General features: G+C 37.9%; 1 protein-coding gene across 2 annotated transcripts; it reads left to right on the forward strand.

Annotated features, from left to right (window-relative positions):
• Positions 1 to 1,937: 1,937 nt before the first annotated feature.
• LOC111862232 (peptidyl-prolyl cis-trans isomerase sig-7) lies at positions 1,938 to 23,432 on the forward strand. 2 transcript variants are annotated; one of them, XM_023847448.2, is made up of 10 exons: positions 1,938 to 2,062; positions 2,163 to 2,263; positions 5,445 to 5,577; positions 5,856 to 5,960; positions 8,685 to 8,840; positions 9,034 to 9,130; positions 12,246 to 12,487; positions 16,021 to 16,199; positions 17,666 to 17,724; positions 21,733 to 23,432. In XM_023847448.2, exons 2-10 carry the CDS (start codon positions 2,194 to 2,196, stop codon positions 23,062 to 23,064), a joined length of 2,373 nt encoding a protein of 790 aa, XP_023703216.1. In that variant the 5' UTR covers positions 1,938 to 2,062; positions 2,163 to 2,193; the 3' UTR covers positions 23,065 to 23,432. The 2 variants fall into 2 exon arrangements, with proteins under 2 accessions (XP_023703216.1, XP_023703220.1); XM_023847452.2 differs by having other exon boundaries at positions 1,938 to 2,050.
• Positions 23,433 to 26,569: the final 3,137 nt, after the last annotated feature.

Genomic DNA, 26,569 nt, shown 5'->3' on the forward strand with positions numbered 1-26,569 from the left:
TTTCAATGCCAAAGTAAGAAGGGAAGATATTTTCAATCCAACGATTGGGAATGAGAGTTTCTGCCAAGGAGAGTTAGATTATTATGAACTAAAGAAGCGTAAGCCATGGTTTGATGAAAAATGTTCAAAATTATTAGATCAAAGAACATAACCCAAATTTCAGTGGTTACATGATCAAAGCGAAATGAATGGGGATAATCTGAACAATATAAGACGCGAAACCAGCAGGCATTTCAGGAATAAGAAGAGGGAATATCTGAAAGACGAAATTGATGAGCTTGCAATGAACAGTAAGAAGAAGAACATTAGAGACCTGTATAGAGGAATAAATGACAGAACCTATTCCAGCAGAACTTATTCAAGCAGGAGGCTAAATATTACATTCTAAGATCCACAAGCTAATTAATTCTATTTGACATAAGGAAAAATTGTGTCTATTATTGTACCAGTTCACAAGAAGGGTGATGAAACTGACTGAAGAATTTATTGGGGGATTGGACCGATTATGTGAGAAATGAAGAAGTGTTCATTAGAATCAGTNAGTTTATTGGGGGATATTACTGCTATCAACTTCATACACAATTTTATTCAATACTCTTGTATCAATGTTACGTCCATACAGAGATGAAATTATTGGGGATTATCAGTGTGGGTTTCAACATAACAGATCAACTACTGATTGGCTCTTTTGCATTTGTCAGATAACTGGAGAAAATGGTAATAGAAATGATTCAGTTAAGGGGGAAGTATTGTACAATATTCTCATAGAGTTAGGGATACTCGTGAAACTAATCAGGCTGATTAAAATGTTTTTAAACGAAGTGTATTGTACAGTCAGTATAGGTAGATATTTGTCTGATAATTTCCCTATTCTGAATAATCTAAAGAAGGAGATGCTTTATCACCACTCCTTTTCAACTTTACTTTAGAATATGCCATTAGGAAGGTCTAGGAAAACCAGGAGGGACTGATATTGAAGGGGACACATCAGCTGTTGATCTATTCTGATGTGAATCTACTGGGTGATAATATAGATACCATAAAGAGAAAAAAAAACTTTAACTTATGCAAGTAAGGAGGTTGGTCTAGAAGTAAACACAGATAAAACTAAGTATATGTTGCTCCCTTGTCAACAGAATGCAAGGTAAAATCATGACATAAAGATAGTCAACAGATGTTTTGAAAATGTGGCACAGTTCAGATGTTTATGAATGACTATAACAAATCAAAACCTGATTCAGGAGAAAATTAAGAGGAGGCTGAATTCGGTTAGGCTTGATACCCTTCAGTCAGGAACCTTTTGTCTCCTGATCTGCTGTCTAAAAGCTTAAAAATTAGAATATACAAAACTATAATTTTGTCTATGGTTCTGCTGTACGAAAATTTGTATCTTGCCTTCGAATTTGAGGTCCTACAATATCCACTAATAAGGAAAACTTTCAATGATCATTCTGTAAAATGATTTGCACAGTTCTGTAGCCTGATTAAATTATTTTGGAACAATATAAACACCTGAGTTTAAATTGTAGAGAAAGAACGGGTGTACCGAATGTTTCCTTTTCTCCTGTATTTTCATCTTACGCCGTCTGAAACACCACCATATCATTACAGGAACAGTATTATTATCTGACATTGCAGAAGAGAAGTGCGCGAAATTGGCGGGCAAACCCATCCACTTGAGATGATGTGAGCAACTAATCGAACGTAAGTTTCCTCAGTGTGCACCTGCTAATTTGGAAACCAGTTGCCTGCTTTAAATCGACGATATTTCTCGGAAATCGCTGTTGCATTGCGGTTGCCAGTTTCCTTTGTGTGTGCCCGGCCGGTGAAGTGGCGAAGTAAAGACCCGTGTTTAATAGCAACTGCTGCAGTACTTCCGCAACGTTCCGTAATCCGTGAACTGTGTTATTAACCGTGTGGCGCCGTGTAGTTAGCGGTGGTTGGCATGTGTGACGTGACAGGTGGATAAGGTGTTTATGGGAAGTTGGAAGTAGAATAAGAAAGTCGATTCGTATTACGTTAGATTTTCGGTTGTGCACATTAGTGACTTGTATGTTGGCCGGTATAAAATTATTACAGTATATAAACTTGGAAATTTCTCAATAATGTACTGTATTATATGATGTTGAAAATCTTTTTTCATAAAATAATCTATTTTGCAGATGTTGTGCTTGAAGTTCAGGGGCGAAGAGCATGGCAGTTGTAATTGAAACGACGCTTGGGGATGTTACAATTGATCTGTTTATAGAAGAAAGGCCGCGCAGTAAGTAAATACGTTTGGATAACGTTTGCTCAGTTTGTTTAACCACACAGCCACCACAGTACATATAAACTCCGCATTCGTTTGTGAAGCTGTTGTTCAGTTTCCAGTCGAGACCAGTATGGTCAACATGAGGTTAGTTTGAATTTTGAATTTGAATTTAAATTTATATACGTTCCGTAAATCTAAGTACAGGTTGACACCATAGGATATGGAACAAGTCAGGTACAAATACATAATATCCATACAATAATAGTTTTGCTTGAATAGTTAATAAGATTATAATATAGAATTAACATTACTGTGCTAATTGGGTACATACAGCACAGTCTGCAGATAATCAAAATGATGCAGTAAAATGCTTGACAATACGCTTTAGCTTAGAATTGATACTAGCTACTGTTTGTTTACATTGAAATGTTCATGTATGGAGTAGAAGGAGTGAGTAAGTAAGTAATATTTCGATACTTATTTACTCATGGAGCTGAACCCTTTTGGAGGAGCTACCAATTCTGCAGCTACTCAAGAATTTCCCAGCATTTTATGGAACCCAAAGGTTCATTACTGTGTTCACAAGAGCCCTCCACTGGTACCTACCCTGAGCCAGATCAATTCAATCCATACCATCCCATCCTATCTCTCTCAAGATCCATCTTGATATTGTCCATCCACCTATGCCTTGGTCTTCCCAGTGGTCTCTTTCCTTCTGGCTTTCCCACCAATATCCTATACGCATGCTCTTTTAAATTGCTTAATATTACCTGTTGCTTTTTTGATACATTGAGGGAGGCTATTGAATACTTTGATGCCGAAGGAATGAATTCCTTTTTGACATAGAAGTAGATTTGCTGAATGTTTGTGGAAGTTGAGTTTTTGCCTTGTATTTATGTTATGGGTGTCAGAATTTAAATTGTACATGCTTCTGTTGTGTACCACAAATAATATGAGTGAGAGTATGTATTGTAACTGACATGGTAATCTTTTTAAGTTTTTAAATGAAGCTATGCAAGAATCTCTATTCTTGCTTCTTGGCTCTGTGCCATTTATTTATTTGAATACAGTCATTATGTCACTTATAAAATCTGTGGGTTTAGAGTTGTTAACTATTATACTAGTATCATCTGCAGACAGAATTAGTTTAGATTTATTCTTAACAAAGTTTGGTAAGTCATTGATATAGAGAAGAAATAGCAAAGGACCTAGTAAAGATCCTTGTGGGATGCCATGCCCTATTTTACCCCATTTTGAAGGTATCTGATGACTGAAGTTTATGTTTTTTATTTCCACCCTTTGATATCTATCCACAAGGTACAATTTAATCCACTTATTAGCTTTACCAGTTATTTTATACAAATTTTGTGATTTATGGAGTTTAACACTTTAGCTAGATCACGGGAGATCCCACCTACTAGTAATTTTTGTCAAGGACACCTATGATGTCATTACTTAGTTCATAGGTTGCTTTATCTGTTTTTAGATTTAGTGAGGTAATATAAGCAGAGCTGATTTTACATAATTTAGTTGATGTTTCATCGTATTCACATGTATTTTTAGGTTTAAGGGATTTAATGATGCTTTCAATTTCTTTTGTTGTTGAAAATTTGAGTTGTATGTTCAGGAAGGAGTTGTTAANTGTCAAGGACACCTATGATTTCATTACTTAGTTCATAGGTTGCTTTATCTGTTTTTAGATTTAGTGAGGTAATATAAGCAGAGCTGATTTTACATAATTTAGTTGATGTTTCATCATATCCACATGTATTTTTAGGTTTAAGGGATTTAATGATGCTTTCAATTTCTTTTGTTGTTGAAAATTTGAGTTGTATGTTCAGGAAGGAGTTGTTAAAGGCATGAGTCAGATTGTGTGATGGATCACTGTGTTTATCTTTGATATGACTAATACCATTATTATTATTATTATTATATATAAAAGAAAAGTAAAGGTGCCCCTGTAACAGGCTGTGAAGGCCTATAGGACTGTGAGAGGTCAAGGCTCCCAAACCTTCTAGATGGTTGGCTCATGGATAGCTGCAAGGTTATCAGCCATATGTGCCAGCTGCCCTTTATCCCCCAGGAAAATTTCTAGTACTCCTTTCTCTTGGAGGCTCAGTCAACCCCAGGGCCATAGTGCGGCTGGAAGGATTAGGTCAATTGAAAAAATTCTCTCCTGGCTTCCCCCGTACAGTTGTATATATGCTTCCTTCCCCTGTTTCTCCATGATCTGTTATACAAAATTAGTGAACTTTCTCTTGCATAATAATTTCCATATTCTTCCTGTTAGTATCAACACATCCTTCCATTTTCCTAGACAACTCCTATTCATAGGCTTTCCAGTTTTTGTTTAATTCTTCTCATCCAGCTGTTCCACCCTTCCTTCCTTCCTTTGCTGGCCCAGTCATTAGCATAAACTTTTGCACAGCATTGACATATTTTTACTTCATCAAGAGATTTTAAGTTGTGTATTGATATTCTACAGTTTTATGGGAATTATTGAACAAATTTGTTCAGGTAGTAATGCTTCAGACTTTGGGAGGTGCTGCGTTTTAATCAGCTGAGACACTGGTTTTTCTCAGGTCCTTCAAGAAGATACTGAGATAATATTTAAACATAAACCATGGTCCCTTCCACGCACATCCTTTTCCAGTCTATTATTTGCCAATCATCCATCATTTAATACTATGCAGTCTCATGTCTCTACAATGCTGTTAAATGAACTGTAAGAGCAGCCAGCATGCTTATTTCTCAGTCCTGCCACCATTAATGGTTTTTTAGAAATGCACAGGATTTAGATACCATTTAATCAATGTGTCCTGGAAAACAGAAGCTTGTTTGATGTAACAGAATTCTTTAGTTAATTCACTGGTTGAGATGTGAGGTTTCATTTTGTTGTAATATTGATTATTTGAGGTTGTTGTTAGCAAGGTGTAACATGTGGATGCCCAAAGTGTGATTTTTGCACCATTTGCTTCCACATTTTGCATGGATTTCAGGACTGTTCTGAAATTTTCTTTAAATATTAATGAGTATGAGCTTCCAAAATCTGACTCACCAGATATCTGTGGAGGGCATTTCGTTGTAGTGACAGTGTTGTATGGCAAAGGAACTTGAACCATTAAATGCAAGGAAACGTGACATTTGAAATGTATATAAATGCATCTGAGTTGGCAATAATTTTTTTTTTCAGCATGTCTCAACTTCCTGAAGCTTTGCAAGATAAAGTACTATAACTTGTGTCTGTTCCATTCGGTGCAGCACAACTTTCTGGCACAGACTGGTGACCCAACAGGCTCAGGGAAAAATGGCGAATCAGTGTTTGGGTGAGTACACTAAATGAATGGCACAGAACAGATTTATTATTGAGATGCTCATCACTTGGCTGGACCTTCTGTGGAAGGAACATGGAGTTTCATTGCCATGTTTACACAAGCCTACCACTGGACCTTGAGCCAAATCATTTCACTGCATATCCTCACACCCTATATATTTAACATCCATCTTTATATTATTTATTATTATAGTGGTCACAGTGAGATTCCATGTATTGTGTCAATGATGAAATGTAAAAACAGACAAACCAGTTGATACATGTTTGCAGCAAAATACATGGTGAAGGTTCACGGTTCTATGAAGCAGAGGTGATTCCCAAGCTGAAGCACACCAAGCCAGGGCTCCTGTCGATGGTCAACTGCGGTAACAACATGTAAGTAGACGGAAGAAAATCTGTTTGAATAATATTTGTATTAAGCTGTACTTGTTGGGTTTGAGATTCTCACAGTGCTGACACTGCTGAAATGTGGTGCTCTATATTTTGGTAGAACCCTGACATTACAGAGGAATATCACTGAACTTCTACTGGACAGCATGGCGTTGTGTCCCAGAAGGTAGTGCTCTTCGTGAGCTGTACTTGTTGATGGAGGAATTGTTGCAGTTTATATCAGTAATGTACCCATTGTTATGTATTGATAGAAATAACATTGAATTAATGAAAATTTCAGAATTACAGAATAAGTTTTATACATCCTGTGTATCTGTGTAAGTGTATAAGTTGTTTTCTTTTTATAATGGAACTTGCAAGTGCAAACTAAATTGCCATGGAGTATGTTTTCACAACGGTGTAATGAAGTTGAACTTTTCATTATATCAAACAAAGTAAGCATTTATATTACGATGGAGTATATTTAGTGGCATGCCAAAAAAGAAGAAAGAAAATAATTTTTATTGGGATATATTCTGTAAAAGTAAATGTAAAGTATATAAGATTTTTAACCATCATTCAATGTGATTGATAAGAGTTGTGTTTTTAATTTTTAATCTTTACATTTTTGGTCAAAATGACCATCTTCAGAAGGATATTACAACAAATATGGAAACTACCATGTCATAGATGTAAATATTATCTTTTAACTAATGCTAAGATTACATTCAATTTATTAAACATATAAAAATTATTACAAAAAGTCTGTTTTCAAAATAGTGTACAATATTTGTTTTAATCTAGGACCAATTTGGTTCGTGTCATTACACTTCTTCTCATTAATGGAAGATGAATATATTCCACAGTATGGTATCGTCTGATAATGAAGCTCTGTAATTATGTTTATTTATTTATTTATTTATTTTGTCTCTATAGATCATTGTTACATGATATAAGACAAGTCAGTTACTGTACATTGGCTGATTACAATAAGAGAATAAAGTTACAATACTTAAAATTGTTTACAGTAGTTAAGATTTCATATAGTGTGAGGTGGAATCCATATTAGGTCCCCTTGGCATGTCGGCTTCCATATGTCCTATTGCGCCTGTACTGGTGATAATGCTTATGGAGAATTTGATGGAATGAGGATTGGCAGGGGAAACTGAAGTACTCGGGGAAAACCTGCCCCAGCGCCACTTTGTCCATCACAAATCCCACTTGACTAGACCACAGCGGTGGGAAGCCAGTGATTAACCGCTTAAGCTGTGGCACAGCCTTTGAGATAATATAGGTGAATTTGGTGATAGCACTGGTGTAACGTTTCACTGTAGACTACACTGCAACATCTCATTACATTTGTTCTTCCTTCCTGGTGTAGCTTCTTGGTATCTGCAATCTCTCCAGAGGTATGGATATTATGTAGCATTTCTATAATCCAGTTTTTATTCAAATATGACTCTTTATTTTTAATCCCACCTTTGGTATGATGGTCCAGTTATACGGGCTGTACTGTCTTGTTATACTGTTCTAACGTGTGTTATGTCGTGTATGTATATGGTGGTCCAGTTATACAGGCTATGCTGTGTTGTTATACTGTTCTAATGTGTGTTATGTCGCGTATGTATATGGTGGTCCAGTTATACAGGCTATGCTGTGTTGTTATACTGTTCTAATGTGTGTTATGTCGCGTATGTATATGGTGGTCCAGTTATACAGGCTACACTGTGTTGTTATACTGTTCTAATGTGTCTTGTGTCATGTATTTATGCCCTTTATGCCTCATGACGTTTGTATGGGCGTGTACTGATGTTTTATTATGATGTCGGAACATACTGTTCTGATTATTGCTCTCCTTTGTAAGGTTTTGCTCTTCTATCAGTTTATTAATATTATTAAAATGATAAATATGAAAATTTTCTTTTATATTCATGAGATTCCCTTTTTTAACATGATCAACCGTTTCTATAATTGATGTCATAGGTCCATACTGGTGGCGTTTATTTAGTATGTGTTGGGTGAAGGCCAAATCGTCTTTGTTAAATCTTATGTTTCTCATGTGTTCTTTATATCTCATTGTCAGGTTTCTACCTGTTTGGCCAATGTATGCTTTATGACAACTTTGGCAAGTTATTTTTTATATCTCACTCTGTTCGTATGTGTTCATTTCTTGTTTCTCATTTGATAATTTACCTATGGTGGAAGTTGTTTTAAAGGCTATCTTTAGATTAGTGCCCATGAAAAGTTTTGTGATTTTCCGTATATAATTACCTTTGTAGGTAAATGTAAAACACAACTTATCAATTGCACTGGATGGTGATAAAAATCCTATATACAATTACTAATGTGACAGAGCAGGATGAACCAAGTAAAAGTAAAGTTTTCCATGTTCTTAATTAAGAGCACTTCATGAAGACAGGGGAGTTGAGGAATAAGCTCGTTATATTCTCATCCTGAGCACTGAATGGAAGTGAGTAATCAGCTTTTCACCCCAGTCACTATATCTCTTGGAAAAGAGCCCCTGGTACCCATTGGATGGCTCCAATGCTCATCTGGTTGCAGGGAGGAGAGAAAAATGTCTGTCCCTTTGTAATTGAAGTCAGAATTCGTGATTATTTAGCCTGTAATATGATTACTACTGGGGCATTGTATAGGAAGAAGAGAAAATGATGTTTACATTTCTGAATGACAATAGTCAAATTGTTTGATCTTTGTGTCTGGCTACTCTAGGTTGGGATCACAGTTCTTCATTACACTGGGCAGTGAGCTCCAGTCTCTTGACAGTGAGCACTGTGTTTTCGGGGAAGTTGTAGAAGGAAATGAGGTGCTCCTGAAACTGAATGAGGTGATATGTGACTCAGAACATCGGCCCTACCAGGACATCAGGTACAGCATTCTTGTGATTGTAGTAAGAGAAGACTGAATGGTTTTAGAATATGTCAGAAAGAAGGGTGAACCAGAACAAATGATATTGACATTTAAGAGCACTTAAAAGTTAGAGAAGTTTTGTGAGGCTGGATATGCAATATTTTGGTTTGGAGAAATGGAATGGAGATCAGGTTGTGCTCTTATGCTTCAGGATTACCCACACAGTTATCCTGGATGATCCATTTGATGACCCTCATGGCCTGCAAGTCCCGGACTGCTCCCCAGAGCCATCTCCTGGAGCCCTAATTGTGAGTCAGTGTGGTTATTATGAACAATACAAAACACAAAACCTATTGTTTCAGACTTAGGATGTAACTATGTTATAAAAAATGAGGCGTCTGTATTCGTTCAGATGGAGTCACTAGGGAAGTAATGCAGTTTTGTTGATAGTAACAAGTTCTAAGCAGAACTGAATGCCTGCATTCCCACTACATTGATTTCTATACATATGGCTCTGTTACTATAATTACTTTATTTTGCATGTGTATGAACTGCACCTAAACTTTCATTTCAAGAATTTACAGTGAATTATCTTGTAACCGTTCATTCTGATTGGAGGACTGTTGTGTGTTAATTAAATCTGTATTAAGTTAAGATTACAAAATTACAAACAAAGAGATCCGGCAGATAGCCAGCTCTTACACGCGGAAGGGACATAGTTCAAGTTTTGCTATGTGGACAGGAAGTAACATCTGGTACTTTCCTGGAATTCTGGCAGTTTCAGCAAAGTTGGAAAGTCTTTGAGAATTTGAGAGCTGACAGCTTGGGACAGCGATAACTTAGAAGTGGGATGGCCGGAGCCTCATACCCTGATCGTAATGCATCAAGGGGCTGTCAACCTTAGTGTCAGGTCAGCATCTGCCAGAATCACATAGCAAAGCAACATGATTGGAAATTCGAAATTTAGGGAACCTCCTAGTTTGAAAACTTAACCAATGGCAGAAATGGAGGAGTGGATTTCTCTTGGGGTCTGGGGTTCGTGGACCTCAGGATTAAGAGAGAGTGCATTCCACCAGGAGGAGTCTTCGTCCAACTTTCGGCAAAGTCAGACACAAAATTTACAACTACGGCCCTTCCGTAAAGTATTATAAGTAAAGTTCGAATTAAGTGTACTAATAAATTCAGTTGTATTCAATAAGCTGGAGGGAATTAAAGGACTACTAAGTGCAACGGTCTAAAGAGGTGTGTGTGATAGAAGTGAAAGGTTCTTCCTGCCCTGCCCGAGCCAGACCCATATAAGACCCGGGATATGAACTCAGCTCTACAAATTACCGAACAGAACCCAGATACTCCCGTCTTTACCTGCTCTCGCGTACCAGCTCCAACAACCACAATTCTCCTCCCTTCCCATCTAACTTCTCGACATCCACGAGAAGAGGGAGGACGGTGATAAGTGGGGCACAACGTAGGATCAAGGAGGACGGCAACAGCGTGGCGCACAATGTGAAGGGCCCAAAGAAGTGAGCGGTAACAATCTGTCATATGTAAGGTGCAATAGATCTTTCCTGTGTGAGATTTCAATTGCGTCACTTTGGTTCTCGCTAGCAGTGTTTACGGTAATTCATCAATGATGGTGTGGTCTTCTGACTTTCAGGAACTGATGGTGTTTGCTGCTGTCACGTAATCAAAATATACTGATATGCCAGTAGCATGGTGTGCCTGCACAAGGACAAGAGCTTTCCAGATAACACTCTTAATAATTAACCCATGTTGCTAAAAATGCATCCTGAAAAACAATTTATTTGGTGGAACCCCAAAAAACAAAATGCGCCACTTTCAGATACGATGGTAAAGAAAAAAGGAAAATTACAAAACTCTTTAAAGAAACACAAATGAAAATAACATTCTGAGCATGAAACACTTTGCAAGACATAGTAAAACCCCACTCACAAACAGATAAATACAAAAAAAGTGTCATTTACCAAATGACATGCCTAAACTCTCGACTAATACATAGGACAAACAAATTGAACATCCCATACTAGATATAACAAGCATATGCAGCCAGTCAGGAATAATAACAGCAGTCCTGTTAGGTAATGAATCTGAACTCTGGAAGCAGCAGTATTTTTGGACACCAAGACAAGATGAGACATATACTCTGTTGGGTACTGACTGTAATGCCATTAAGTTTGGAACAGTTAAACATCAATAGTCATTTTATTCAGACATCAGTTTTAAACCTCTGAACGTTTTCATACATCACATGTGCAGATGGGCAGTCCTCCTTAGCACAATTGAATAAGCTAATCTATCTCATATGTTCATGTAGAGGTCTGATGGTAGCTACTTCGTGCTGAAACATATTATACATGAGGGAGAGTCAGTAAATAGGTCACAAATGGAAGTAAAACAGCTCTAATGGATGCAGTAGTTTCTCTGTGTGTATCACTAGGTGAGTAACTGCAGATTTGGCTTCTCAAGAAGGGCTCAGCTCTATAAGTAAGTAAGTATCACTAGGTAGCAGCACAGTTCAGCTTAATGACAGTCTAGGTAGCAGATGCACATATGCAAGTTCAGAGGCTGGTTTCAGTAGTCAAAATGGTGGCCAGCTTAAAAATTGTACTATTAAAGAGTAGCCATCTTTTGTGGGGAAAAAATGATTCGCTGGACAGGATATTCATGAAGACATGTTTCCTGTTTATGGTGGAAAGTGACTGTCATGTAAAGTGGTTCACAGCTGGGGTTGAGAAGCATGGCACATGTTTCACAGGTGACAGGTTGAAACAGGTGTGGAAGTGGCTGAGACAACAGTCAGATGACTGCTATGCTGCGGGTTTCGACACACTGGTAAAGCAATGATGGGATAAGTGTGTCAATGTTGGTGGAGGATATATTGAGAAGTAAATGTTTTTTCCAGGTTTTAAATTCACATGTTTTGTGTTTTATATCCATTTATGACCTATTTAGATACTGTCCCTCATATTTGATGTATAGAAGTTGTGGAGTACTTTCTGAGATATGTTGCTGTATAGTTCCCTGGCATTTTGGACAAATGTATGACCTCCATCTTCAGGGTCAAAGACTACAACCAAGTGAGCAACAGGAAGCAAGCTGCGGGTAAAGCTTGTGAATGTTCATCTGAAATTTTTATGAACATCTACTGGACTTCATGGCATCACCTCCCAGAATATAGTACTTCTCATAATCACTGCTGTTACAACTTCAGATCTAGTACCATTGTAAAAGTTGCTGTTTCATGGAAGTGGATGTACACTGCCTTATTGACAGACATATGTGAATGTCAAGCTTTCAGTTCCTAGTGTATAATGGGAACTTGTTTAGCTGTAGTCAGTCCAGTAAACAATTCTCTAAGCCTCAGATTACTGAATTAGACCTAAACTCTCATCTTGTTTGTGCTAGAATGGCCGGATTGCACCAGATGAGGACCTGAATGAGACGCAGGGCCTATCAGCAGCTGAGATTGAGGAGCGTGAGCGGAGTCGAGAGGCTCGAGCACGGGCCACCATCTTGGAAATTGTGGGTGATCTACCTGATGCAGATATGGCACCTCCAGAGAATGTTCTTTTTGTATGTAAGCTGAACCCAGTCACCAGTGATGATGATTTGGAGATAATCTTCAGCCGTTTTGGCAAGGTGAAGAGGTTAGTTTCTGATGGTTTCATGATACTGTCCCCTTTGCTGCACCAGGATGCTTGACTTGACTTCATACTGGCCTGGTCTGGCCTGGCTTTGTCTGGTATGGCATAGTATAACAGTCTTCATGTATTTACATACTCCATAGCTCAGGCAATTGTTTGTTGGCTTCCCATCACAGTAGCTCAGGTCATGTGGGATATGTGGTGGACATAACACTACTGGGGAAGATTTTCTCCAAGTACTTTGGTTCCCCTGCCAGTTCTTATTCCATTGACTGCTTCATAATCATCTGTCATGTGGGGCTGACAAAGGCCCGCTAGTGACTAAAGTGGTCTCAGTCTCACTATACAAAATAAAAAAAAAGTGAAGTCTTCCTGCATTGTGCTTCCTAAGAGATTTGTGTGTAACCTGCTTCCAGATTATTGACTTAGAATTACAGGCAGCAGAGAAGCCAAGCTTCAGGGTTTGTGGCTTGTAAGAAAGTATAGATGAAATAAATGAAAAATTGTAAGGTTTGAGGTTTCATGGCGGTGACTATGAAGAATGTCATCTTCAGGGATGTGGCACCGTGTGACTCTTGTGTGAACTGATGTTTTCATCCTGAAGATGGAGGTGATACATTCCTTCAAAACGTTGGTTCACACAACTAACTTGGCCAGCATTTCTTCTTTCATGCATTCTTGGCTGGCTCTCATTTCCCTTAGAGTGGTGTTCGTTTTTTCTTGTTTGGCATCCATCTTTTCTTGATTGGCTTCCACATTGCCGTTATCTGTTCTTTCTTGGCTACCACATGTGTTTGAAATCTGACATAATCATCTGTCACCTGGGTTCAACTCTGATGGTGCACAATTCACAACTCAATCAGTTTGATCAATCAATCCAATTCCCACTTTTGATATTAGTTGCCCAGTTGACACATAGCATGTGTGACTGTAGACAGGGTTTGGATTGGTGAATAGATTTATTGACCACTTACAAGTCATAACTCCAAATAACACTACCGCTGTTTCCACACTTTGTAGTTCACCAGAGCACAGAGTCTAGTGTTCTCAGTCTCTCAGTAGACATAGGTAAATAATTTGGTTGACCGTTTCTCCATTTTTTGTGAAAGTTAGGCCTTTATGTTGTATGTTAAATTGCTCAAGTTTTGTTTGGGGGGTTATTTTTGTTTGATTGTATATCATGAAAAGTCATCTGTGTATCTATTATAATGTAAAATCTTTTTGTTTTCCAGAATGTGCTTTAATCTGTTATGTTTGAGATTCTGCAGGAAGTTCTCAGCTAATGTGCTGGGTAAAAGTGATCCCATTGCTACGCCCATTGTTGGTTTATAGAATTTACCTTCATATGGAAGTAATTTTGATTCGTGATCATCTTTAGAATTGACATTATGTCTCTTGTAATGTGTTCATCAGTGTGATTGTTAAGCAGTTTATTTGCTGTGTTAAGGGTATGGTTGATCGGAATTTTGACACATAAGTCTTTAGTGTCCATTGTTAATAATTTGTGTTTGGGGTTCAGCTTTAGTTTACTTTGATTTTCTGCCAGTGTGTTGTGGTAATGTTGTTATATTCGTATTTCAGATTTATAGAATCTTTAACTTTTTGGTATATATGTTTAGCTGCTTTATGTGTAGGTGTGTATGCTTGTAGATTCGAACTTAGCCAATAAAGAAGGACAAATAAAAATGGAAGTTTACAGGAAACCTACAGTGACAGACGTTGTGATAAATAACACTTCATGCCATCCTCAAGAACACTAATTAGTGAAATTTAAAAACTGGATACACAGATCCTTATGCTACCCCTCAATGAAAATAGTAAAAAGAAAGAATTGAACACTATAATAACAGATTCAAGAACTACGTTTTGGTCTTGTATAATCGGCTGAAACATAAGCAAAATAATAAGGGAAAAAACATCAGAGGGTAAAAAATGGATTACATTCACCTACACCGGAAACTACGTATGTAAAATCACAAAAGTTGCTGAAGGATGCAAACTTAAAGGTGGCATTCAAAACAACCACCACCATAGGCAAACTGTTAAGTGACACCTGCATAATGAACACATATGGACAAAGTGGTATATACTTAAGGAACTAGTAGAAGAACAGAAGAGTAAAAAAGATAATGATAACCAGAATAGTATGTTTGACATAGCGTTAAGACATGAGTTCATGCCCATAAAAACGTCACAGCAAACAGGGATATAAGTACCCCACACAACACACCACAAATCAGTGCCTCAACAAACAATGAACAGACTGGCAGCTTAATGACAAACACAGGTAGGAACATGCAAGATAAAACCAAATAAAAAAAATGCAGTCAAAATATTAAGTAAGTACATAGACTTTTACATGAAATACTCATAATATAATTAACAGTTACATATTACCAATCCCATGTGTATATTTGCTTTCATTACTGACATTTGTTGTTTATAATTTGAATAAGTTTCAAACCAATAACTCTGTATATGTGATTGGTACCAGAAGGAATGACCACCTTCACATACCTTCAACACATTTATCATCCTATCAGAGAGGGGTGTATTATTCAGGCATCAAGCTATTTAACACTCTGCCGTCAAATATCACAGTTTTAAAAAATGATAAAAAGCAATTTAAGTTTGTTTTACAAATTATTTGCAAAGTAACATATTTTACTCTGTTGATGAATTTGTCAAGCATGCAGTGGGCTCAAAAGTTAAGAGTTACTAAATGGTCTGTGTGTGTGAATTATGTATTGTTGATACTTGCTTGTTGTAAGTGTAGTAGTATGTATGATGTGTGTTTTTTGTTATGAATTTTAATATTTTATAATTGTAACTGTTTTAATGATATGGCTTGCCAGTGTGTGTGGAATGGCAAGGTGTGAATTTGACTGTGGTTTTTCCATGACCCATGTGTGTTGTCCTGACAACTTGAGCTATCTGTGAGAGGCCTGATTGTATATTTTATTGGACAAAGGACGAATGATGCGTAGTCATCATGAATTTGTAATATGTGACATGTTTTATATCCAGCCCTATGGGGAGATGGTTGGATCCATGAAGTGGGGAGAAAAAAAAAAAGAAAGAAAGGAGGCAGAGTCTTCACCAACTATATAAGGAAGCAGAAAACACTGCCCAGACCACCTAGGATGGCAATTTACCCCAATGTTCCTTTGATAGAAGAGGCATGAAGACACAAACCTTAGCAGTTTAAGATTTTAAATATTAAGAATTTTATTAACATTTTAACTCACCACATTTTATCTTAATTAAAATCTTTTTATAAAGTTTAGACAACTATGAACTTGATGTACTATGATTCATGTAATAGTAGTTTCCTCAGCGTGTTGTTATTTGCCTTTTGAAGATGGTCATTAATTGATCGAAACATGTAAAGGCATTGTATAAATATACATTTGAGTTACACTGGAGTGTGTAGTCAAATCATTCTATAAGTAGTCCACATTCTCCCACCTGTTTGATTAGAATATTATACACCTTGGTTTGAAGTGGACATGACATTATACAATATTGGATTACAGCTGTGAGGTGATACGAGACAAAGTAACTGGTGATTCGCTGCAGTATGCATTCGTGGAGTTTGAGGACCGAAAGGCATGTGAAGATGCATATTTCAAGATGGACAATGTTCTAATTGATGACCGGCGCATACATGTAGACTTCAGCCAGAGTGTGGCTCGCCTTCGCTGGAAGGGAAAAGGTATGTAGTAGCTTAGTTGAATAAACAGAGATATTTTGTGATCAGTAAGAAAAGTTTCTCTTGCAGTATCTGCTTCATGTCTATTTCTGTGTCCTCTGTCAATAGTGTGGCAGATTATGATATAGCTTAGTGCAATCAGCATAACAGTAGTAATTCTTGTTCCTTCATGACTGTCAGTTATACCATAAACATACCAGTTGTAGCTTAACCTTTAAACGCCAGACTTCTGAAATAGTGGTAAGTTTGAGCTGGCCGGAGTTTATTTAAATGCCTGCTGCTGGTGCACGTTTAAATGCCCGTTGCTACTCTGCGTTTAATTGTCTGTTTCTATTAGTGCGCCTAAACAGTTTTAAGCATTGTGTTTAAAAATGCTGTATCTTAACTCAATTTTTATGATAAATGGATGGAATTAATTTTGTTTGTATCAGCAAAGAACATACTGTCACATATTATAACAGAAGATTTGAAATTTTTTATGCAAATTACACTCTATTTTAAATTTTTTGTCCTTTAATTTTGATGAGTACTGCAAAAATGGTTTCTCAGTTCTTCACAGAATTGTTCTGCATTACAAATTCATTTCTGTTTGTAACACTTGACAAATTTTAGCAGTCCCTGATGTCATAAAACAGATGGAAGCAATAAAATCATTTGGTCTTCTGCTAGCACTGCTTACACTCTTCGGATTTTCGAATCTTTTGACTGAAGGTCAGAAGAATGAAAGAATGGCTATTCAAGAGGAAGCTAGAGGGGTCCCTTCTTCAGTGCTAAGACCTTCCGTTATAGCTGCAAAAGCTTATTGCCCTTTCTATGGGCATAAAAAGACAGCTGCATCGCGGCTGAGATTCAGAGTGCGGTTTTTTTTTCGTTGCTTTTTCGTTGCTTGCTTAGTGAAATCGAATACTGTAGTTTTATTTCAGCCTATATATACATCAAGCAGGTAACAACAAAAAAGATATGTACATCGAATTTTACTATATATTTTTAACACATTAATCTGCAGAATCTGCAATAAAAGTACTGGCTCGTGGATGAGTTTGGGCATAACTCATACGTATACTCTTTTTGTTGTTGTTCACCTAGGTATCATTTTAATTTTTCTATTAGGGCTTTACTCAAGTCTGTCTGGTAATTACTACATTTAAAAATAAATATTTAGGACTGTGCATNGCGTGTGCGCGCGCTTCCAATGGCGGAGTTTAAATGCCCGACTGGCCAAAACGGGGTACTTTTGTGATTAGGATGCATTTCAGGAAAGTTCTTTATTCTAAAGAAAATGAAATTAGGCTGTAAAAGTACAGTGGACTGAATGAGTTATCAGACTGCAGACAGTGTAAAGAGTTCCTCTGAGTTTGTAGCTGTGACTTAAAGACTGGTGATCTTGTACTTGGGCTGTCAGCAGACCAAGAGTGTCGCATCAGATGCCTTAGGCATCACAAGTATTAAGCTGCTTGGTTTGTTTCCAGGACGTGGTGTGGAGCATGTATCAGAAAAGGCAGAAATGAAACAGGACAAAAGTGGAAGAGTAAGTAACTTGTGTTACAAGATTTGGCAGTTTCATGGTACACTTGGTCGCTGACTTACGACATATGCGACTTATGACCGGCCGCACTTAGACCACACACACACACAAAAAAAACATGATTAAAATGTAAAAGTTTTTACAAATAAATTATAAAGATGGTAAAAAGATTAGAAAGGTTAAAAAATACTGTTAATAAATATATGGCCGACATACGACCTGTCAGTCAGAAAGGAAGTCTGTTGTAAGTCGACAACCAAGCGTAGTGAGTTTTGACACCATGTAGTCAGGGGAGTACCAGTGTTTTACAGTGCTGTACCCTGCCTCCATATTCAGGGCAAAAGTAAAGTTTTCCATCCGTTTAATTGATTGAGCATAGTATCACAAAGATATACTGTACAGATTTGTGTATTCATATTCCCAGTATTTGATAGAGGTGAGTAATCAGGTACTTTACTGACCAAAAGAGCTGCTGGTACCATTTTGCAGGAGGCAGGGCAGGCTTTAGAGCTGGCCTGGATGCTCTGGAGAAGAGAAAAATCTTTTGTTCATGCCAGGAATCAAACCCCAATTCCTCAGCTGTCCTTTCCATAGCCATTTCCCATCTCCCATGTTCAGGACTGAAGTGTCATGTATCAGAAGGCTACATTATTTTTTGCGTTATTCACTGGAATTTGACAAATGAATCTCAGTGAGCCTGTTCATCGAAATTGCATTGAAAAATCACTTTTAAGGTTATGATTTATGATTACTGGGTTTTTGGACTTTTTCCATAGAATGATATTCCAAACAGAACAGAACATCAATGCCCAATAATCCAGTAATTCAAAATTGAAGGGAAGGTGTGTAGCAAATCAAAACATATGTAAATGTTAACTTGAGCATTGCCTATGCATACTGGTAGTAAAAAGTAGTAGCAGAATTACACACTACAATGACATTTCAAAATAAAGGGTGACCTCCACCTTTTCTACATAATACAGAATGAAAATAATTATTTTGAGTCCTCTCTTCTGGGATATAGCGCTGTGTAGTCAATTGAAGGTGAGCTGACATTTTGGAGGAATGTATCACCTCCATCTTCAGGGTCTAAAACTAAGCCGAGCAAGAAACCAGTGTGAAAGCAGGTGGAAGGTAGAAGCAGACCTTGAAGATGGAGGTGACATGTTCCTTCAAAACGCGATTGACTTTCGACTGGATACACAGTGTTATATTTCAGAAGACAGAACTCATAACAACTGCTATGTGAACCTTAGATCCTGTATAGTTATTTAAACTGCTGGCATGCTTTTTTACAGCTATAGGATGTATGCTCATTTTAGTGATGTTGGTAACACTTTTTAAGTGTAGAGTAATGATAGATAAAAAGCTGAAGTCATTAGGCAACAGATATAGCATAGTTGCAGGTAGCTTTTTTAATTGTTTATAACCAAATATTTTAATGTAACCATATATACTGTATTTTGAGAAGAAATTCAAATGGTATGTCTGGGGATTAAAGAAAACTGTATTACAAAAAACAATATGCTTCTTGCAGAATTATCCCTAATTATGGCAACAAAATGGAGCTTAGACTGAAAACAAAACTTGAAATGATATGTTGATGTGCAGTTGACAGTTTATATCAGAAAGTGAAATAGGAATGCAGTATGGATTAACTTCTTCAACATTTCTTTGATATTAAAGAAAGATAAAATAGGGTGTATGCCAAATGCAAGCAGACAAACATTATTTCTTTTACATGTGAATATGCATTCGTGACATTTCAGAGTCACAGTTTGTGACCTTAAGATCAACATAATTTGATGAGACTTATGTTGTCAGTTGTAATATCATAGACACAGGAACTACAAATGGAATGGATCCTATCAACAGATTTTATGAAGGGGGTTATTTTCATTATGAGTGTGGTAACTTAAGTTGCTTTGATTAGATTAGGAAATTGAACATTTGTGGGTTCATGTACAGTTTATGTGGCACTACTACGATGGGAAGTCATAATGTTTCAATTATCACCATGAGAAAATCATAATTCCAAAATATCGTTCTGTATAGGAGATAGCCCATTTCCTGAGCTTGCCGAACAGTCAAATTTTCCCCACGCCAGGTGGACAGGGAGCCACCTGAAGGGGCGGAAGCAAAATGGCGATGTTGGTTGAGAAAGTGGAGGCTTGTGCTGTGATATGGTTCCTACATTTGCAAGGGAAGTCTGCCAGGGAGATCCACGACCAGATGATCGCTGTGTATCAGGAAGGTGTACCATCATATGACACGGTGGTCAGGTGGAGGAGGTGCTTTCATTGTGGACAGACAAACCTCGAAGGTGAACCCCAGAGTGGAAGATCATCTCTCGCTGAGGACCCGGGAATTGTGGTAGAGGTGGAGGCTTTGATCCTATCCGATAGTCGCATCATTATTGAAGCTATTGTTCACGAGATTCGCATTAGCCATGGGTTGGTTTTCAACATCATCCATGTCGAGTTACACATGACAAAGGTCGCTGTGCATTGAGTGCCACAATTGTTGACACCAGCTGAAAAACAAGAACAGATGGATGTTGTAAAGAAATTTTTGCAATTGTGTCAATATGAAAAGGTGGAATTTTTTGGCCACCTGATCATGATGGATGAATGTTGGGTCTATCATTATGACCCGGAAAGATGCAGACTTGCCACCACCAAAGAATGCCAAATCCCAGCCATTGTCAGGAAAGGTGATGTTGAGTATGTTTTGGGACTGGCGGGGTGTCATCATGAGTGGCGTCACCATCGCTGGTGAGTACTACTGGAACATTCTGAGAAAATTATAGGAGGAAATCAAGAAAAAGTGATGTGGAATGTTAGGAAAGGGTGTGCAACTTCTTCATGACAATGCACCGGCAGAGAAACACTCAAAATGAGACCTATGATCAAGGTATCCAACAGCTACTGCAGCGTTGGGAAAAATGTGTGGCCTTACAGGGGCCATATGTAGAGAAGGACTGACTCACATACAATATCTTGCACCTGTGTCTCTTTCTTCTGGGTGATAATTACAATTTTATGACTACCCTACGTATAACACACTTTTTACGAGTATAACAACTGGTTCACAACTGTCTCTTACATATGTAACTTCAAGGACTTGTGTGTGTTCCAATCTTTACATTTAGAATAACCTGCAGTGTAGTATATGTAGGTAAGTACTGGCATGACATAAACTGCTGCATGTATTACATCTTAGTTATGTCTGATACAAATTGATGCATTTACTCTCAGGTTGTACCAGCTGGTGCTGAATCTTTGGGTTCTGTCACCAGAGAGGCGATTAATTGAACTTATGCTATCACACTCATAATAAGACTATGCTTATTTGGAACTGAATGCCGTATAATAGAGAAGCCATTCTTCAGGACACGCTTGGTATTCTGTGACTAGGTGTGCATGAAATTATTAGCCCAACCAAAGAGATTTCCAAACCTTCATTATGTGCAATCTGCATTACTTTCTGCAAAAGAATTGACTGTATTATCTTTCTTTTTTAAATGCTCTTCATTCTTGAGAAAGTGAGTCTTCATGTTGTATTTTCTGACCACACAGAGCCTTATAACCAATCACAGAAACTTTCAACATCTGAAGACATATAAGCCAAGTAGAACAGTGACATTTTAGTCTTTGAGTTAAATTACATTCATGTTGAAAAGCCATTTTGTGATAGATATTTATTGTTGGATGACATTTAATAAGGGAAGCATACAGACACTAGGTGTGGAATTGCAGGTATACAAGAGGGCTGGCTTAGCAAGTCATGAAAAGTTTCAAAAGTGAAACCGCAGAAAGACCAGGGAAAGTTTGGAATTGTTTGCTTTGGTGATATCAAAAAACCATCAATCCTTGTTTTGTAAATATGTAAAGTTAGGAGGGTGCTGGTGCTGTAGCAGGGATATGTCCTTCAGCATTGGTGCCTGCTGTGCATGTATGAGTATATGAATTTTGGGGTGATACCAGTTGACATCAAATTCTCACTTTTCAGAAACATGATGGAAGTCTTTATGAACACCGAGGTTCAGTGGACCGTGTTGAAACCTGTGAGGTAGAGAATCAGCAACAAAGCCATGCAAATGACAGGAATAGCAGAAGAAATGAATTTGGTGGGGACAAGAACAATACACTCAAGGAATCCAGGAGGCATGATGGTGACTCTAAGCACGATTCCAGGCAGCAAGAAAGAAGAGACAGAATGGCTGCAAGGAATGACAAGGATAAGACTGTGAGGTCTAGAAATGATAGATCTAGGCATAACTCTGAGAGGAGTATTGAAGTATACAAAACAAAAAATGAGGAACATAAGAGGCATACAGATATAGACAAGGATGCAAGGTGTAGTCACAGCAATGATGAAAGTAGGAGAGTTCAGGATGTAAAAGCAAAGCCAGAACAAAGATGTAGGAAAACAGAAGATGTGAAAGGAAAGACACTTAGGGACAACGACAATCAATCTCAAAACAGGCATGTCAGGGAAGAATATGAAAGATGTAGAAAGGCAGACAAAGATGCTAGGAATGAAGAAGAAAGAAGGAATAAGAATGTAGACAGGAACATAGCAGTTAAGCGCAAAGGTGAAGGAGAAAAGAGGTTAATCACACAGGGAGATCATAAGTGTAAGGATGGTAAAGAGAGATGCAGAGAGACAGTGAAGGAGAAGAGTGACAGAGAGGTCAGAGGAGAGGGAAAGAAGCGAAGGCACTCCAGCCCATTAGCAGAGAGCAGAAAAAAGCACAAGAGATCACCCAGCAGTGACACAGAGTCATCCAGCTCCAGTGACATTTCCAGCAGCACCACTTCATCTTGTACTGAGTCCTCTGGTGAGCGAAGCAAGGCCCGCCATAAGAAACGTTACAAGAGACTTTCTAAGAAATCAAAGAAGAAGTTGAAACCGCACAAAAAGAGCCGGCGCAGGTTGAAGAAGGACTCAGATACTGAGAGCTTGTCTTCTGACAGCTCTGATAGTGGCTCCATGAGTAGAAAGCGCAACAAGAAGAAACGGAGATGGAAAGACAAATCTTCAGAAGAAGATAGTAATTCAGAACATTTAATAAAGAAGAAGGGGAAGAAGAAAAAGAAGAAAGTTGCTACGAAGCGGAAGAGAAAATCGTCAAGCTCTGAAGACTCAGAGACTGATGACACATCCAGTGACTCAGAGGATCAGAAACCCTCAAGGAAACATCACAAGAAAGTAATTAAAAAAAGCAAGAAGAATCACACAAAGAAGAAGAAGAGGAAGAAGAAGAGATCTGTGCGAGAAAGTGAGAGTGATGAATCAAGCTGTTGCAACAGGAAAGTGTGCTCATCCACAAGTGATTGATTGTTTTGTTTTGTAAGTATGGTGCTGGTCACTATCTGTGCATTAAAAATAAAACTTGGGATTCATGAAACACACTTGCACCAAGATATCTTCTATTCTGAAATGCAAGCACAAACTTCAGTGTGTGTTACTGAACCTTACACCACATTGCTCTTTTCTGTACATATTTTGTTTACAAGCAAAGTGTTCTAAGTGCAGGGAGGGCGAGACATCGCATTATCCCAAAACTTATGCACGTGTGTAAATCCATATGTCTGCTTATCAGACTTCACATTGTATTGGTATGAACTCTATTGATGTCACACTGTTTTGGAAGTTTGTCAGAATCTGTGGAAATACAGGTCAGCAGTTATGGCATCCTTTAATTATTCAGTTGTTTTGTAACATGTTGATACTTGCTCTATTGTGGAAACCCCACGAAGCATTGTCAGGTGCTGTTTGACGGTGAAAGGGTTTGTCGTGAACTTTACTCTAGCAGCCATTCTGTCTTTGAGTCATGTCCAGCTCTCCCCCGTGCTACAGTATAGAAGCAGGTGAGAGTTTTGCAGGGGACTGGGGTGAAAGACACACCAGAGACATATCACACATCAAATGTACTCCAGCCTGCATCATTACATATTCAGAAGCAGTATAGACAGTGTCACGTAACTTCGAACAAGGCTCCGCATTCCTAGTCAAATTCCGCGCATAGTTTGTGGTGGGAGGAGTTTCTTAACACTTGTTCTTCCCTCAAACCCACCCCCTTGTTTGAAATTTTTCTTCTGCACATTCAAGGTTACTCTTGGCCTTGTTCGAAGTTACATGACACTTGCTATAAGCAGAGCAGCAGCCATAGTGCACTTCTGGCATGACATAACTTCTCGCCCTTTCTATACTCTGATTTGTTTTCTGAATTTTGTGTAAATTTCTGTCCTGTTTAAGTTTATGTTATGAAGTATTGTTGCGAACTGTACTTCCTGTAGTTTCTTTACTTAGGTGGTCGCAACAGTTTATAATGGCTAGTTTGTTGGCAACTGTTTTGTGTTCTGTCAGATTATTTATGATTATATTCAGTTGCCAGGGTCATAGAGCTTTTCTGGCTTTATTCATTGCTTCCCCTACCAAGAGTGCTCAGAATAGAACACAAGATGTGTTACTTTTTCTACTGTATCATAAGGGGGGGCTTAATGCAGCAAATTTTTCATGTTACTTATCTGCCTGATAAAATTCTGGCAGAACTTATTCAAGCAGGAGGTGAAACAGTATATTCCGGGACCCATAACTCATGAATTCTGTTTGGAATAATGAGAATTTTCTTAGCAGTGCAAGGAGCCTATCAGTGAATGTACCAGTGTACAGGAAGGGTGATAAAAATGACTGTAGCAATTACTGAGACATACCACTTACCAACTTAATACACAGTTTTATCCATTGCCCATGTCTTTAGTTTGTCAATATGTAGACAGAATTATTGGAGATATCAATGCAGGTTTTGATATAGGACATCAACTACCAATCAGATTTTTTGCATTCATAAGATACCAGGGGGGAGGAGAAAATAAAGGAAGTACAGTAGGACAGTACGTCAGCTATTCATAGACTTCAAGGAAGCCTATAATTCAGTTCAGAGGGAAGTACTGTACAATGTTCTCATTGATGCACCCATGAAAGTATTTAGGCTTCTTAAAATTTCTTTAAATGAAGCCTGTAGTGAAGTCAATATAAGTAAACATTTATCTCTTACAGTTCCTATTAAAAAATTTATTAAACGAAGTAGATGCTTCATTGCCTTGCCTTTCAACTTACCTTTGGAATATGCCACAAGGAGGTTCAACAAAAAAGCAGGTGGACTGTATTTGAACGAGATATTTTCTGGTCTATACTGATATGAATTTATTGAAAGGTAACATAACACCATGAAGAAAACAGAAGCTCTAATTGATGCTACTAAGGATGCTGGTCTAGAATTGTATGTGGTGGTGTCACACCAGGGCAGAATCATAACATAAGGATGATTATAGACCCTTTTAAAATGTGGCACAATTCAAATATTTACGAATGACAGTAACAAATAAAAATTTCATTCAAGAGGGAGTTGAGAGCAGACTAAGTTCAGATAATATTTGCTATCATTTATTTCAGGAACTTTTGCCTTCTCTCTGAAAACGAAATATACCAAACTGTTTTGTATGGGTGTGAAACTAGACTTCTGACATTAAGGCAAGGACACAGACCCCTTACTAATACAAGTAATTAGGTGGTCAGTACCTAATATAGGCTGATGTACGCACAGTGAACACCGAGGGTGGGATGGATGGTGTAGCCCCAAAATGGAATTGAGAGACACTGGAGACTGCAGACTGGACGCATGATATCATGCTTTTCGCTTTTAAATGTGGCAGACCGGTCGCATGATATCATGATTTTAGGACATGTTAGGTTGTAACACACTATACCTTGCTCTGGCGCCATGCAACTGCAATGAATACTGCATAATAAATCTTCGGAATGTATTCAGTAACTTGATCTGGCTGGCTAGGGTCCCTACTCCAAAAGAAAATAAACTTTGCCCCTTCCAGCTGTTTATGTACCAGGCAGGAAGTTAGTAGAGGGGAATATGTTTCAAGGACAAAAGCGGTTGAAGGCAAAGTGATCTCTGACTTGTTTTCCGATGAGCTATCTGACATGCCTTATGGAGTAGTAGTGATTAGTGAATCCTTATATATGAAGCCATCTAAATGGCATACATCATAAAGCTCTCCCATCAGTAATACCAAGATTGCAGTCTCAAATTTCTGAGACAAAACCTTAGGCTGGTATCATTTCAAATGCCCCCCCCCCACTTTATGAATGTTCTGATTACAGATTTTCATCCTTACAGAAATTACAAGATATGACAAGATTCAGAATGTGGGACATAAATTGGCTTTCAGATAACTTCCGACACAAATTAAAATTGTTTTAAATATAAAATGCAAAACAGTAAGAAATTAAGCCCAAACTATTTTCTTTTTAAGAATTGATTGTCTTAGAAATTCAGTTTGCATATGTACATGCATCTGACATAGCAGGATATGCAACTGGTCACAGGATAGCCTATCTGCATGCATCAGTGATGTAAGGAGATGTTTTGTAGTGTATGAGTACTGAGAGCAGATGGTAGGTTCCCCCACTTTACCTATCAGTTTCATAGTCTGCCATTACTTCAAAATGAAATGACACTACCATTTTTGCTACCATCTAAGAGGTAAGTGAATCCATTTTGGGGACTGTTCTGGACAAAGGAGTAAAGACTTAAAAACGGTATCCATGGACACAGCCAAATATTTCACTGACAATAGCTTGTGGACATCCCTATAAAGAATTCCCTGCATTACTCCTGGAACCACTGTGATCCTGATTATGTATCTGATCTGGAATTATGGACTGCTGATGCTGGTGTTCAAGTACCCTGACATCTCCATGAATACACAACACTATGAGACCTCTCCACCACCATCACGAATAAATGTTCCAGCATGCTTGT

The sequence above is a fragment of the Cryptotermes secundus genome, unplaced genomic scaffold (genome assembly GCF_002891405.2).
Source record: "Cryptotermes secundus unplaced genomic scaffold, Csec_1.0 scaffold559, whole genome shotgun sequence".
NCBI classification, from domain to species: Eukaryota; Metazoa; Arthropoda; class Insecta; order Blattodea; family Kalotermitidae; genus Cryptotermes; species Cryptotermes secundus.

Coding starts and splice junctions, on each gene's coding strand:
- LOC111862232 (XM_023847448.2), top strand. CDS start 2,194: ATGGCAGTTGTAATTGAAACGACGCTTGGGGATGTTACAATTGATCTG. Junction 5,961..8,684: donor GTCAACTGCGGTAACAACAT/GTAAGTAGACGG, acceptor TGGCTACTCTAG/GTTGGGATCACAGTTCTTCA. Junction 12,488..16,020: donor CGTTTTGGCAAGGTGAAGAG/GTTAGTTTCTGA, acceptor ATTGGATTACAG/CTGTGAGGTGATACGAGACA.